The sequence below is a fragment of the Balaenoptera musculus genome, chromosome 9 (genome assembly GCF_009873245.2).
Source record: "Balaenoptera musculus isolate JJ_BM4_2016_0621 chromosome 9, mBalMus1.pri.v3, whole genome shotgun sequence".
Lineage (NCBI taxonomy): Eukaryota > Metazoa > Chordata > Mammalia > Artiodactyla > Balaenopteridae > Balaenoptera > Balaenoptera musculus.
In genome coordinates, this window is record NC_045793.1 from 33,197,686 (window position 1) to 33,212,724 (window position 15,039).

The 15,039-nt window shown below is 37.3% G+C and overlaps 1 protein-coding gene across 3 annotated transcripts in view; it reads right to left on the reverse strand.

Moving 5' to 3' along the window:
- The window catches only part of CFTR (CF transmembrane conductance regulator), a 195,072-nt gene that overhangs the window by 127,131 nt on the left and 52,902 nt on the right, over positions 1 to 15,039 (reverse strand). For 2 of the 3 annotated variants that reach the window (XM_036864464.1, XM_036864462.1), the window contains exons 7-9: positions 14,423 to 14,548; positions 4,705 to 4,951; positions 2,670 to 2,762 (exon numbers count right to left, since the gene is read on the reverse strand). In XM_036864464.1, coding sequence (XP_036720359.1) covers positions 2,670 to 2,762; positions 4,705 to 4,951; positions 14,423 to 14,548 — 466 coding nt within the window. The remainder of the gene's footprint in view (positions 1 to 2,669; positions 2,763 to 4,704; positions 4,952 to 14,422; positions 14,549 to 15,039) is intronic. The other variant, XM_036864463.1, reaches the window with a different exon arrangement.

Sequence of the window (15,039 nt, forward strand, 5' to 3'; positions counted from 1 at the left end):
AATGTGGGTGCCTGAGGAGCTTGCAGGGAATTTAGAAATGATGTATGAAGTTCAGGAAAGAAACTGGGGCTAGAGATTTGCCTTTGAGAGTCATCAGCACATTGATGTCAGTTGAGCCTGAGTCACCCAGAGAGCATGAAATGCCTGAAGGAAGCCTAGGTGCAGATGCAGTGGCCCATCACCATTGAAGAGGCAGAGAGGGAAGACTTAGAAGTCATGGTCAGAATATAAGATGACATGGAAAGAGTGGTTCACTAAAGCTAATTTAAATAAGTAGTTTTAAAAGAACAGTTTTAATGTATTGGTAAGGGCAGAATCCAGATTGCAGCAGGGAAAAGTCATAAAAGATGACGAAGCAAGAACAGCTTTGATGGCAAAAGAAAGCAGAATGATAAAGCTTGGAGGATGAGGCTGGGTGCGCAAAAGTCAGAGAAGAAATTTTTTTAACTTGAAAATATTTAAATGTGAAAAGGAGTCAGTTGAAAAAAAGATGTTGAAACTTGTAGAGAGAGACTAATTCCTGGCCCCATGTCCTGAGAAGATGAAGCAAGACGATAACAGTTTAGTCAAAGGCAGGAGGAAGCACACATCTTTCACTTAGACAAGAAAGAGAAGAAAAAAATAATCCCAAGGGTGAAGAAAGAAGTTATAAGCATTCATACATGATGCTGCATATTTTATAGCATCTATATATTTTCTCTATATCTTACAGAAGTCAAGGCCATCTGCTGGGGGTGAGCAGAACCTGGGAGAGATTGGGAGTTTCAGGAAAGTGGTAAAAATCTGGAAAAGCTTTTAGAGAAATGGTAAAGAAAATTAACTAAATATAAATGAAAATATTTCCCAAGAAAGTTTATAGGCCCATTTGAAGTTGAAACAATAACTGTATAAAACTTGTAACTGACTAGAGTATATGATTTTCCCAGATAGCACCTCCTTCGTCAAAGATATCAAGTGAATGTTTTGTAGCAAAAGATTCAGTGAAAGGAAAAGGGAATTGAGGTTGCTGCTGGGAGAAGAACTCAAGTGACTGGTGTTGTCACTGGTGGAGGTTAAACCAGGAGTCGTCCAAAAGGGAGAACTAAGGAGCCTAGAAATTTTCATGAAATTGGAAGGCAGTAAAGGTGGGATGAAGAGACTGAGAGAGCTAAGGTCAGGAAATTCTGAACTAAGAAAGAGATTCCAGAGTGCGACACTTCCAAAGTGGAGTAAGTCTAGGTGCTCACCAAGCTCAGCATGTGACCATGAAAGGAAGCTTCTGAACTAACTGTAAAATGTAAGTTCTGAGGACAGTACTGGAAGGATTGCTCATGTGGGTGCTGAAGTCTCAGACATGATGGCAGAGATTTAACAAGCACCACTATCCTGGGTAAATATCATCAAGGAGTGTCCAGAATTTGATAGCTGACAGAGTCTGGAGGATGAGGATACAGCCAGACAGAAGGTTCACTGAAAGAGTTGTAGACTGTGACATTGGGGTCCAAAACCTGACTTCAGCCCTTGCCTGTTCTGTGAGCTGAGCCAGGTTCTGTAACCTTCCTAAGCCTCCATTCCCTTATCAGCAAAATGGAAACATTAAGATTTCATCATAGGAATGTTATGAGAAATAAGACAAAACATATAAAGTGCTTATCTAGTACCTGGCAGATTGTAAGGGCTCAAGCATGCTACCTATTTTATTAGATGAAAGCAGAGTGAAATGGAGATTAGAAAAACAATTGTCTGTAAGTACTGTCAAACTTCTTATTTTTCTTCATGCCTAGAAGGGCATTTGAAATTCCTAAAATCAAAGAAGTAAAATCAATCTGATCCACACACCTCTCCACAATTTTTCTGGGCAGATAAAGAATGAGTATATGAAGTATAGTAAAGCCCTTGAGGTCAGGTTACTTATATAAATAAAACCAATTTAAGATATTGTGAAATAGGTAGAAATGGGACATTGGTTTCATAACTCCTATGTTTACTCAACATAAAAAAGTGATAAGGAAAGAGGAACTCAACAGGTATTCTCAATAATCAAATATTACTTCTTTAGAAGCTGAAAAAAATCATTGATAATATTTTTTCTGACCATGAGAAATATGAGAGAATTTTTAGTAGTGAATTAAAACAAGTAAAAATAGTAGAAAACAATACATTGGTCTATTTCTCATACATCTTTATGGTGACTGGTGTATGTAAATTGCATTGGATTGGAACTTGAGATCAGAGAGGGTAGCATTTACTGAGGAACTATTATGTGCATGGTACTATGCTGAATACTTTCCATAAGTTATCTCAGTCAATCCCCACAACAAACTTGCAAGGTATATATTAATATTCCCATTTTATAGATGAAGAACGAGAGGCTCCACAAAGTTCAGTAACTTGGTCTAGATTACACAGATAGTAAATGGCAGAACCAGGATTCAAACCCAGCTCTATCTGGCTCCAAAACCTATGAGCTTTGTATTACTTCCTAATTTGTTATGTGAAACAAATTACATGACTTAGAAAAAAATGACGAGGCTTGTCTATCGTATTTAATATTCCTGGGCCTCTACCTCTTAATCTATAAAATAAGTTCTATCATCATTCTAACTTTATTGCCCATTCGGATGAAAACCAGAACCACAAACAAGCAAAGCTTAAATATTTAGAACAAACAAAAACGAAAAATATCTGACCTCCTCCCAGAAGGCTGTTACATTCTCCATCACTACTTCTGTAGTTGTTAAGTTATATTCCAGTGTCTTATATTCTTGCTTTTGTAAGAAATCCTGTTTGCAAAAGAGAGCAAAAACGTATTGCAGAACCAGGATACCATTAATACATTATTACATCTATTTTACACTCTAATAGTGATGCATTCTGTACTTGGATTTTATGAATTATATTAGAAATTGTTTCTTAATAAAATAATTTTATAAGTGTTCTAAAGTTAATTTGCCAAGTACTAGAATTCATCATTTTGAAATGTGATATTTTATAAAACTGTTTTTATACATTAGATTTTTAACATACCACTGATTCATCCTTGTACTATTACATGTTACCCTTAGTGATGAATTTATAAAGCACACCTGAATTACCCACCAATTGCCTCAATTCAACATTAAGAGAGAGAAAACTATTATCTTCATCTTTATAGCACCCTCCTGATTAGAGGCATCATTAGCATCACTTCTCTGGGTTAAGTAAAGGTGTGAAGATCTGATCTAACTGATTTTAGGGTATCAAACCTTGATTCTAAAAGAAGGGCTCTATTAGCGAATCAGAATCACAGTGCTCCTAGAGATGGTGGGAGCATGAGGAAGAATTAAGTTTATGCATCCTGAAGTCTTCTTCATAGGAGGTAGTTTTAAAAATCTGATGCTTGCTCACTTTTTCCCTTCTCGCCTCTTCAATTCACTCACTATCTCTATTTTGGTTTCCCCCTTTTTCTCCCAGTTTTGTTTTTAAGATCTGTTTCTCTGTCTGTATTCCTGTTTAGTGAATCTGTTTCTCTGATGCATTCTCTTTGGGTCTCTATGTCTTTTTCTCTCTCTCTCTCTTTCTCTATCTCCTCACCACCTCCCACATGGCTGTGATGGACTAACAGAAGAAATAAGACTAGTCCAAGAGCTGCCATGGTTCTGAGCTACATTCACCAATCTGTCTAAATTGCAGATCTCAAACTCACATATTTTCAAGATGATAAAACTAAGGAAGGTGGCTAAGTAGAGACTGTGATGAACTGGAGAGGGCAGACCCTCTCTGAGGGGGGAGCTGCCACAGCTTGTGAGGGAAGAGGACCCAGTTTACTGTATACTTCAAATTTTCAAAAGAGGCTGAAGACATGATTTGTTGTATATGTGACAGCACACAATTTTTAAATGCTGCCAACTAATTCAAATGCGTTGTTTTAGGTTTTTTTGTTTTGCTTTGTTTTTTAATGTAAAGGTCAAATAAAACAGGTCAAGGGCCAAAATTAAGTCCATGGGCCACCATTTGCAAACTCTGGCCTAGGCTAAATAATGGCAGAACTACCTAAAAGTGGCTCACCCTTCACCCTCATTTTTTAAATTTATGTCACAATGATTTATTTTCTGGGTTAAATATTTAAATGGATATCAAACAAGTATAATAAAACATTTTGAACTGTATATTAATTATAAAAATAATAACCACACCCAAGGTTATGGTGCTGATTCTGTTAGCTTTGCATTAATTGAGTCTCATTACCTGAGGACTTTAGAACCTCTCTTCAAAATTACCAGCTACATCAGCTTGCTGAGATTTTAAGGTAATTAATGTGTCATAAAATGCCACTGTCATCCATCATACAGTCCAGAAAAACACTTGGAAAAGTTTAAGGTGAACATTCCTAGTGTTAGCTGGAAAATCTTATAACTCCCGGATGAATCTGCCACCATCATTTTGCACATTTGCCAAGTTCATTAGAACTGCTCTATTGATTGATTACTTGAATAAAAATCTCCGGAATACAGAAACAATATTTTCTTCAATTTCTCTGACTTAAGAGAATTTCACAGGCCTTCATTTTATTTCACTAGGCTTTCATTACAAGGGCTCATTAGACCACATACAGACATCAAGACAGGAAATACTGTGCATCAAACAGGCCCAAGGCCAAGAATACCTCTCCAGAGAGTTTGCTCATGAATAAAGTTCTAAACTGTTCTAAATTCATTGTGATGATGCCCAATTTTGGTACATTACCTGTATTTTGTTTATTGCTCCAAGAGAATCATACCAAGTTTGTACAGCCCAGGGGAATTGCCGAGTGACTGCCATGCGCAGAACGATGCAGAATGAGATGGTTGTGAATATTTTTCGAAGGCCGATTCCTTTAAGCAGTGTATAAGGAAGCACAGAAAAAAACACTACAAAGAACCCTGAGAAGAAGAAGGCTGAGCTACTGAGGTATCTCACATAGGCTGTCTTCCGGGTCAGTTTCAGTTCTGTTCTATAAAAAAAAAATAGGATTTGGGATGCTTATTTACTTTTCAAATATCAGGCATCTTGGAATTAAAAATCTGAACATAGACTCTCAAATCTTTCTCTCTGTGTTCTGATCCTCGTTCTACCCTGCATGAGCTGTGTGACCTTGTGCAAGTTATTTAACCTCTCTGGGCCTCAGTTACCTTATCTGAAAGGGAGATGGATCATAATGAATGTACCAGTGTCTTGCATATAATACCTGTAAATATTATTTTTAAATTACAATAATCTTAATAATTATTACTATAATTATTATATTGCTTTTATATCTTTATTCACTTCTTTATTAATTTTTAAGATTAATGACACTGATAATTTTTTGTTTGTTGGTTGGTTGGTGTTTTAAGTAATTAAGTGTGGATATGAGAATAATGTTGAAAGACTTATAAAGGAAAAAGACAATTCTGGGATTCCCTAATGGATTGTTAACATTTCAGAAGTTCTAGCTTGGCTTTGGGGAACCTTGAAAATAACATATAAGCCATAGAGGAGTGGTTCTCAAGCCTTAGCATGAGTAAAAATCACCTGAGAAACCTGTTAAAATGCAGAGTTTCAGGCCCACCACTCAGAGATACTGACTGAGTCTGCAGTAGGCCTCCAGAATCTGCATTTTAAAAAGGAACCCAAATGGGGCTTCCCTGATGGCACAGTAGTTAAGAGTCTGCCTGCCAATGCAGGGGACACGGGTTCAAGCCCTGGTCTGGGAAGATCCCACATGCCACGGAGAAACTAAGCCTGTGCACCACAACTACTGAGCCTGTGCTCTAGAGCCCGCAAGCCACAACTACTGAGCCCGTGTGCCACAACTACTGAAGCCCATGTGCCTAAAGCCCATACTCAACAAAAGAAGCCACCGCAATGAGAAGCCTGCGCACTGCAAGAGAGTAGCCCCTGCTCGCCACAACCAGAGAAAAGCCCGTGCTCAGCAACAAAGGTCCAACACAGACAAAAATAAATAAATAAATAAATAAATTTAAAAAAAGAACCCAGGTAATTCTTGAAAAATTATAAGTGAGTAGATGCTGCATCCTCCCTGTCTCTCTCCTTTCAGTATAGTTATTTGCAATCACACTTCTGATCCTATAGTCTGAACTACAAATGTGAACTATTGTTTTAACACACACAGAAGAGGTTTAAATGCACCAATAAGCAGAAAACAGGGAGTGCAGAGGCTGGCGAGAAGAGAGGACAATGCTGCCTTCAACCTCTGTCCTACTCTTCCAGGACCATCAAAACTAGAGTCACTTGTGATCCTCCTATTCAGCTCTTGCAAGGGAAAGAGCAGAGATAAAACAGACAAGTAGAGAGTGCTGGTGGGAAGGAGCAATAGCTGTGCCCAGCATTTAGTTCCACATGCTTGTACAACTCAGAAAAGTTCTCATTCTCAAGTTGTAGAATTCAGAGGAAATCCTTTTTTTTTAAGTCTGAAAAAAAATGTAATCCTGAGCACTCTGATGAAGAAAACGAAGTTCAATGTTCCCAATCTACATTGTGACTCCCAGTCTAATGCGGTCTAGCCTACCTATTTTAATTATTTGGTATTGAAGGCAGATTATGATTTGGGAATCTCACTGGGGTGTGACTCTCAGCTCTCCTGGTTATAGCTATGCCATCTTAAACAAGTTTCTCTTCCCTCTGATCCTACAGAATCCACATCTACAGAAGAGAAACATAATATCTCCCTTGTGGAGTTGCTGCCAAGATAAATGACAGCACAGCACAGGGTCTTGCACTTAGAATCTACATGTGTGTCTCTAATCTTCAACAGAAAGAAGAATACTATTGGCTAGGCTTATATGTTTTTAATGCTAGAAAATACTGTTTACAAAAATGTTAATAAATTTGTCAAAATGAAAGGAGGAAAGTGAGGAAAATGAAAGAAGTGGTACTGTAAGAATAATGCACTCAAGAACATCTATAAGAGAAGGAGTACTTCCCAGAACTTCTGCTGTCAGTGTCCTTGTCCTGACGGTGAGACACAGCCACCCCCCACCTCTGCAGGAGACCCTCCAACACTAGCAGAAACTGCAGCTCAGCAAGCAATCTGCTGCCGACAATCAAATCAATTTTGTGATATTTAAAACTTTTACTGAGAGGGCAGACAGCAGAAGCAAGAAGAACTACAATCCTGCAGCCTGTGGAACAAAAACCACATTCATAGAAAGATAGACAAGATGAAAAGGCAGAGGGCTATGTACCAGATGAAGGAACAAGATAAAACCCCAGAAAAACAACTAAATGAAGTAGAAATAGGCAACCTTCCAGAAAAAGAATTCAGAATAAAGATAGTGAAGATGATCCAGGACCTCAGAAAAAGAATGGAGGCAAAGATCGAGAAGATGCAAGAAATGTTTAACAAACACCTAGGAGAATTAAAGACCAAACAAACAGAGATGAACAATACAATAACTGAAATGAAAACTACACTAGAAGGAATCAATATCAGAATAACTGAGGCAGAAGAACGGAGAAGTGACCTGGAAGACAGAATGGTGGAATTCACTGCTGTGGAACAGAATAAAGAAGAAATAATGAAAAGAAATGAAAACAGCCTAAGAGACCTCTGGGACAACATTAAAGACAACAACATTCACATTATAGGGGTCCCAAAAGGAGAAGAGAGAAAGGGCCAGAGAAAATATTTGAAGAGACTATAGTCGAAAACTCCCCTAACATGGGAAAGGAAGTAGCCACCCAAGTCCAGAGAGAGCAGAGAGTCCCATACAGGATAAACCCAAGGAGAAACACGCCGAGACACATAGTAATCAAATTGGCAAAAACTAAAGACAAAGAAAAATTATTGAAAGCAGCAAGGGAAAAACGACAAATAACATACAAGGGAACTCCGATAAGGTTAACAGCTGATTTCTCAGCAGAAACTCTACAAGCCAGAAGGGACTAGCATGATATACTTTAAGTGATGAAAGGGAAGAAACTACAACGAAGATTACTCTATCCGGCAAGGATCTCATTCAGATTCGATGGAGAAATCAAAAGCATAACAGACAAGCAAAAGCTAAGAGAATTCAGCACCACCAAACCAGCTCTACAACAAATGCTAAAGGAACTTCTCTAAGTGGGAAACACAAGAGAAGAAAAGGACATACAAAAACAACTCAAAACAATTAAGAAAATGGTCATAGGAACATACATATCGATAATTACCTTAAACGTGAATGGATTAAATCCTCCAACCAAAAGACACAGGCTCGCTGAATGCATACAAAAACAAGACCCATATATATGCTCTCTATAAGAGACCCACTTTAGACCTAGGGACACATACAGACTGAAAGTGAGGGGATGGAAAAAGATATTCCATGCAAATGAAAATCAAAAGAAAGCTCCAGTAGCAATCCTCATATCAGATAAAATAGACTTTAAAATAAAGACTATTACAAGAGACAAGGAAGGACACTACACAATGATCAAGGGATCAATCCAAGAAGAAGATATAACAATTATAAATATACATGCACCCAACATAGGAGCACCTCAATACATAAGGCAACTACTAACAGCTATAAAAGAGGAAATTGACAGTAACACAATAATAGTGGGGGATTTTAACACCTCACTTACACCAATGGACAGATCATCCAAAATGAAAATAAATAAGGAAACAGAAGCTTTAAATGACACAACAGACCAGATAGATTTAATTGATATTTATAGGACATTCCATGCAAAAACAGATTACACTTTCTCCTCAAGTGCGCACGGAACATTCTCCAGGATAGATCACATCCTGGGTCACAAATCAAGCCTCCGTAAATTTAAGAGAATTGAAATCATATCAAGCATCTTTTCTGACCAGAACGCTATGAGATTAGAAATGAATGACAGGGAAAAAAATGTAAAAAACACAAACACATGGAGGCTAAACAATATGTTACTAAATAACCAAGAGATCATTGAAGAAATCAAAGAGGAAATAAAAAATACCTAGAGACAAATGAAAACAATGAAGACAATGAAAACACGATGATCCAAAACCTATGGGATGCAGCAAAAGCAGTTCTAAGAGGGAAGTTTATAGCTATACAAGCCTACCTCAAGAAACAAGAAAAATCTCAAATAAACAATCTAACCTGACACCTAAAGGAACTAGAGAAAGAAGAACAAACAAAACCCAAAGTTAGCAGAAGGAAGGAAATCTAAAGATCAGAGAAGAAATAAATGAAACAGAAACAAAGAAAACAATAGCAAAGATCAATAAAACTAAAAGCTGGTTCCTTGAGAAGATAAACAAAATTGATAAACTATTAGCCAGACTCATCAAGAAAAAGAGGGAGAGGACTCAAGTCAAAACAATTAGAAATGAAAAAGGAGAAGTTACAACAGACAGCACACAAATACAAAGCATCCTAAGAGACTACTACAAGCAACCCTATGCCAATAAAATGGACAATCTGGAAGAAATGGACAAATTCTTAGAAAGGTATAACCTTCTAAGACTGAACCAGGAAGAAATAGAAAATATGAACAGACCAATCACAACTAATGAAATTGAAACTGATTAAAAATCTTCCAACAAACAAAAGTCCAGGACCAGATGGCTTCACAGGTGAATTCTATCAAACATTTAGAGAAGAGCTAACACCCATCCTTCTCAAACTCTTCCAAAAAATTGCAGAGGAAGAAACACTCCCAAACTCATTCTATGAGGCCACCATTACCCTGATACCAAAACCAGACAAAGATACTACAAAAAAAGAAAATTACAGACCAATATCACTGATGAATATAGATGCAAAACTCCTCAACAAAATACTAGCAAACAGAATCCAACAACACATTAAAAGGATCATACACCATGATCAAGCGGAATTTATCCCAGGGATGCAAGGATTCTTCAATATACACAAATCAATCAATGCGGTACACCATATTAACAAATTGAAGAATAAAAACCATATGATCATCTCAATAGATGCAGAAAAAGCTTTTGACAAAATTCAACACCCATTTATGATAAAAATTCTCCAGGAAGTGGGCATAAAGGGAACCTACCTCAACATAATAAAGGGCATATACGACAAACCCACAGCAAACATCATTCTCAATGGTGAAAAACTGAAAGCATTTCCTCTAAGATCAGGAACAAGACAAGGTGGTCCACTCTCACCACTATTATTCAACATAGTTTTGGAAGTCCTAGCCATGGCAATCAGAGAAGAAAAAGAAATACAAATTGGAAAAGAAGAAGTAAAACTGTCACTCTTTGCAGATGACATGATACTATACCTATAGAATCCTAAAAATGCCACCAGAAAACTACTAGAGCTAATCAATCAATTTGGTAAAGTTGTAGGATACAAAATTAATGCACAGAAATCTCTTGCATTCCTCTACATTAATGATGAAAAACCTGAAAGAGAAATTAAGGAAACATTCCCATTTACCATTGCAACAAAAAGAATAAAGTACCTAGGAATAAACCTATGTAGGGGGACAAAAGACCTGTATGCAGAAAACTATAAGACACTGATGAAAGAAATTAAAGATGATACCAACAGATGGAGAGATATACCATGTTCTTGGATTGGAAGAATCAACATTGTGAAAATGACTATACTATCCAAAGCAATCTACAGATTCAATGCAATCCCTATCAAATTACCAATGGCATTTTTTACAGAACTAGAACAAAAAAATCTTAAAATTTGTATGGAGACACAAAAGACCTCGAATAGCCAAAGCAGTCTTGAGGGAAAAAAAACGGAACTGGAGGAATCAGACTCCCTGACTTCAGACTATACTATAAAGCTTCAGTAATCAAGACAATATGGTACTGGCACAAAAACAGAAACATAGATCAATAGAACAGGATAGAAAGCCCAGAGATAAACCCACACACCTATGGTCAACTAATCTATGACAAAGGAGGCAAGGATATATAATGGAGAAAAGACAGTCTCTCCAATAAGTAGTGCTGGGAAAACTGGACAGCTACATGTAGTGCTGGGAAAACTGGACAGCTACATGTAAAGGAATGAAATTAGAACACTGCCTAACACCATACACAAAAATAAACTCAAACTGGATTAGAGACCTAAATATAAGACTGGACACTATAAAACTCTTAGAGGAAAACATAGGAAGAACACTCTTTGACATAAATCACAGTAAGATCTTTTTTGATCCACCTCCTAGAGTAATGGAAAGAAAAACAAAAATAAACAAATGGGACCTAATGAAACTTCAAAGCTTTTGCACAGCAAAGGAAACCATAAACAAGATGAAAAGACAACCCTCAGAATGGGAGAAAATATTTGCAAACAAATCAATGGACAAAGGATTAATCTCCAAAATATATAAACAGCTCATGCAGCTCAGTGTTAAAAAAGCAAACAACCCAATCCAAAAATGGGCAGAAGACCTAGATAGACATTTCTCCAAAGAAGACATACAGATGGCCAAGAAGCACATGAAAAACTGCTCAACATCACTAATCATTAGAGTAATGCAAATCAAAACCACAATGAGGTATCACCTCACACCAGTAAGAATGGGCATCATTAGAAAATCTACAAACAACAAATGCTGGAGACGGTGTGGAGAAAAGTGAACCCTCTTGCACTGTTGGTGGGAATGTAAATTGATACAGCCACTATGGAGAACAGTATGGCGGTTCCTTAAAAACTAAAAACAGAATTACCATATGAGGGCTTCCCTGGTAGCGCAGTGGTTGAGAATCTGCCTGCCAATGCAGGGGACACGGGTTCGAGCCCTGGTCTGGGAAGATCCCACATGCCGCGGAGCAACTGGGCCCGTGAGCCACAACTACTGAGCCTGCACGTCTGGAGCCTGTGCTCCGCAACAAGAGAGGCCGCGATAGTGAGAGGCCCGCGCACCGCGATGAAGAGTGGCCCCCGCTCGCCGCAACTGGAGAAAGCCCTCGCACAGAAACGAAGACCCAACACAGCCAAAAATAAATAAATAAAATTAAAAAAAAAAAAAAAAGAATTACCATATGATCCAGCAATCCCACTACTGGGCATATACCCAGAGAAAACCATAATTCAAAAAGACACATGCACCCCAATGTTCATTGCAGCACTATTTACAATAGCCAGGTCATGGAAGCAACCTAAATGCCCATCGACAGACGAATGGATAAAGAAGATGTGGTACATATATACAATGGAATATTACTCAGCCATAAAAAGGAACGAAATTGGGTCATTTGTTGAGGCGTGGTTGGATCTAGAGACTGTCATACAGAGTGAAGTAAGTCAGAAAGAGAAAAACAAATATCGTATATTAACGCATATATGTGGAACGTAGAAAAATGGTACAGATGAACCAGTTTGCAGGGCAGAAGTTGAGACACAGATGTAGAGAACAAACGTATGGACACCAAGGGGGGAAAGCAGCAGAGGGTGGGGGTGGTGGTGGTGGTGATGAATTGGGAGATTGGGATTGACATGTATACACTGATGTGTATAAAAAGGATGACTAATAAGAACCTGCTGTATAAAAAAATAAATAAAATTTAAAAATTAAAAAAAAAAGAGGGAGTGAGAGCATGTCCTTCTACTCTGCCATCTTGAATCAATCTCCCTATGACTTTAGTCTTGCTAATTAGAATACATCATTAGAATGCTTTATTGTATACCCTGATATGGACATTTACAAATAAAAATAAATAATTGCTCCTGAGTGAAATAAAAGACTTGGAGTTTCTTAAAAAAAAAAAAAAAAAAAAAAGAACATATATAAGAATCACCTAGAAAGTAGTACTCACCATAATAAAATCACTAGCACTATAGGAGTCATAAAAATATTTTATCTTATAAAAAAAATTCAAAGTGACTTTATTACCAGAGAGCAATAAAGAAGTAGATTTTCAGGGAGTGTTACACAGCCTTTTGCCCAGTGCAGCAGTGGCCCAGGCTGAGGTCATCCCTTTGCAGCGCATCCTGCCAATCTCTTTCAGAACATTCTATTTGCTCTTTTGAGTAGAAGCAATTTTTGCTTTCCCATATTTACGTCAGCACTTTGCAGCCTTTTCAGGTAACAATTTCATGCCAGATTAAGGAACCAGATAATACAAGTTAAAACCAAACATTTGCTATTAGAATTGGTTAAACAGAAATACAGAATAGGAAGGATGGATTTCATCTTTTGAGGAAGAGGGGAAAAAAAACCCAAAGTCAAGAAAAGTCAGCACCTAGAATGATCTGACCAGGAGTTTACCCTGAAGCTTGAGAAAACCAAATTCTCTGATAATCTCCTCATCATTCTGGTTATGCCTGTGCCTATAGGCATTTAAGAGTGATCCAGGGGCAAGTGTGATGGAAAACTCACTTGTTAATGAGAAAAACCTTCAACCAACTAAACAAGATCTTAAAGGATGTTTCTGGAAAGAAAATATAATTTCTTTCCTGGATTTGTCTTGAAAGGCATAATAAAAACAGGTGACCAATTATGTTTGGGCAATAAATACGCTTTTACTCTTTCTATTTACACTGCAAAGGACTTAACATTTCAGCATTTCTTTTGTTGTTCCAATCACACACCTGCAGCTCAGTTACCACTGTCTACTGGAATCAGCAGCCTGAATCCCTGGTAACCCATATTCACAACATCCAAAATGGGACTCTTCCCTTTAGTACATTTTTTCCCCATGAAGCTCTCATGAGCTAATTCATCCTGAAATTATTTGCCCTTTAACAGAAGATCTATGCCCACTGAATCTCAGAGAGTCTTTTTTGTTTTGTTTTTTTTTTTTCTCAGTAACAGTATCTCAGTCTGTGCTGTACTTTTTTGCTGGCTATAATCTTTACTAATCAGTGAGAGAAAGGTTATCTAAGGTAAAACAAGACCGGAGATGTAGACGGTTGCCAAGTACTGATTCTACTTCAGGTGGCGGCTTTCATTACTTGAACTGATTTCTCAAGTGGAGGGTTTATAGAAACACAATTTACAGATATTACCCTGCATTACTCGTAAGTTAAGGAAGAACAAACATATTTTAAACAAACAGAAGGGTTTGTTTTTTGTTTGTTTTTCATGAGCCATAACATATAAATTAAGGAAGCTATAATACTAGAGAATCATTTATTTGGTTCAGAATCATATCCTTATTACTCTAGCAGTTCCACTTAAGGTTTCCATCAGTCTCTAGAATCATGATCATTATTTTAGTCAATAAGTATATTAAGCAGCTATAAGCACATATAGGCAATTCTTTCATAAGGGATACATATCCTTGTAGTGCAAAATAGCACACTTGACACCTATGTAAAACGATAGCCCCATGAAAATGGCATTAAGCCATAACACATGAATATTGATATAACTTAATACAACTGTTTGGTTGTCAGAAATTTCAAATACGATCTGAAGTCCACTCTGACATACTCATTTTTAATATGTTAAACCTTAATTGGCTAATTCAATTGATACTGAAATTATCAGAATGACTTACTGTCTTAGGTTTTCAATTATTTTTTCCATTGCTTCTTCCCAGCAGTATGCCTTAACCGACTGGATATTTTCAATCATTTCTGACGTGATCACCAGTCTTTCATTAATCTTTCCAGCTCTCTGATCTCTGTAAATTAATCCATCCACCAATCAAATACTTAGTAAAAACAAGTCAAAATGTCCACTAAGAACTGCCCAAGCTTTTAAGAAAAGCCACATTTCTTTTATTAAACAGATGGAGGTTTATTTTATTATCAAATATATAGTAACAAAAATAGTAACTGTCATTTAGTAAATGCCTCCCATGTGCCAGACACTGTATTAGATGCATGTCATACGTTATGCCTAATTCTTCTGACAACCTAACAGAGGTGATTACCTCTATTTTAAAGACGAAAAAAAAACAGAAACACAGTGGCTGAAGCAGCTTGACACAGGTCATGTAACTAGTAAGCATGCAATCCGGGATTCAAACTAAGAGCTATTTGACTCCAAAATGTGTACACTTTCTATCATACTCTAGCTGGCAAACTAGAAGTCCTCTTTCATAAGCAGTGACTGGTGTCACTGATTCACTCTGTAATAAAAAGCAACTAAGCCTGTGGTGTGATGATTCAC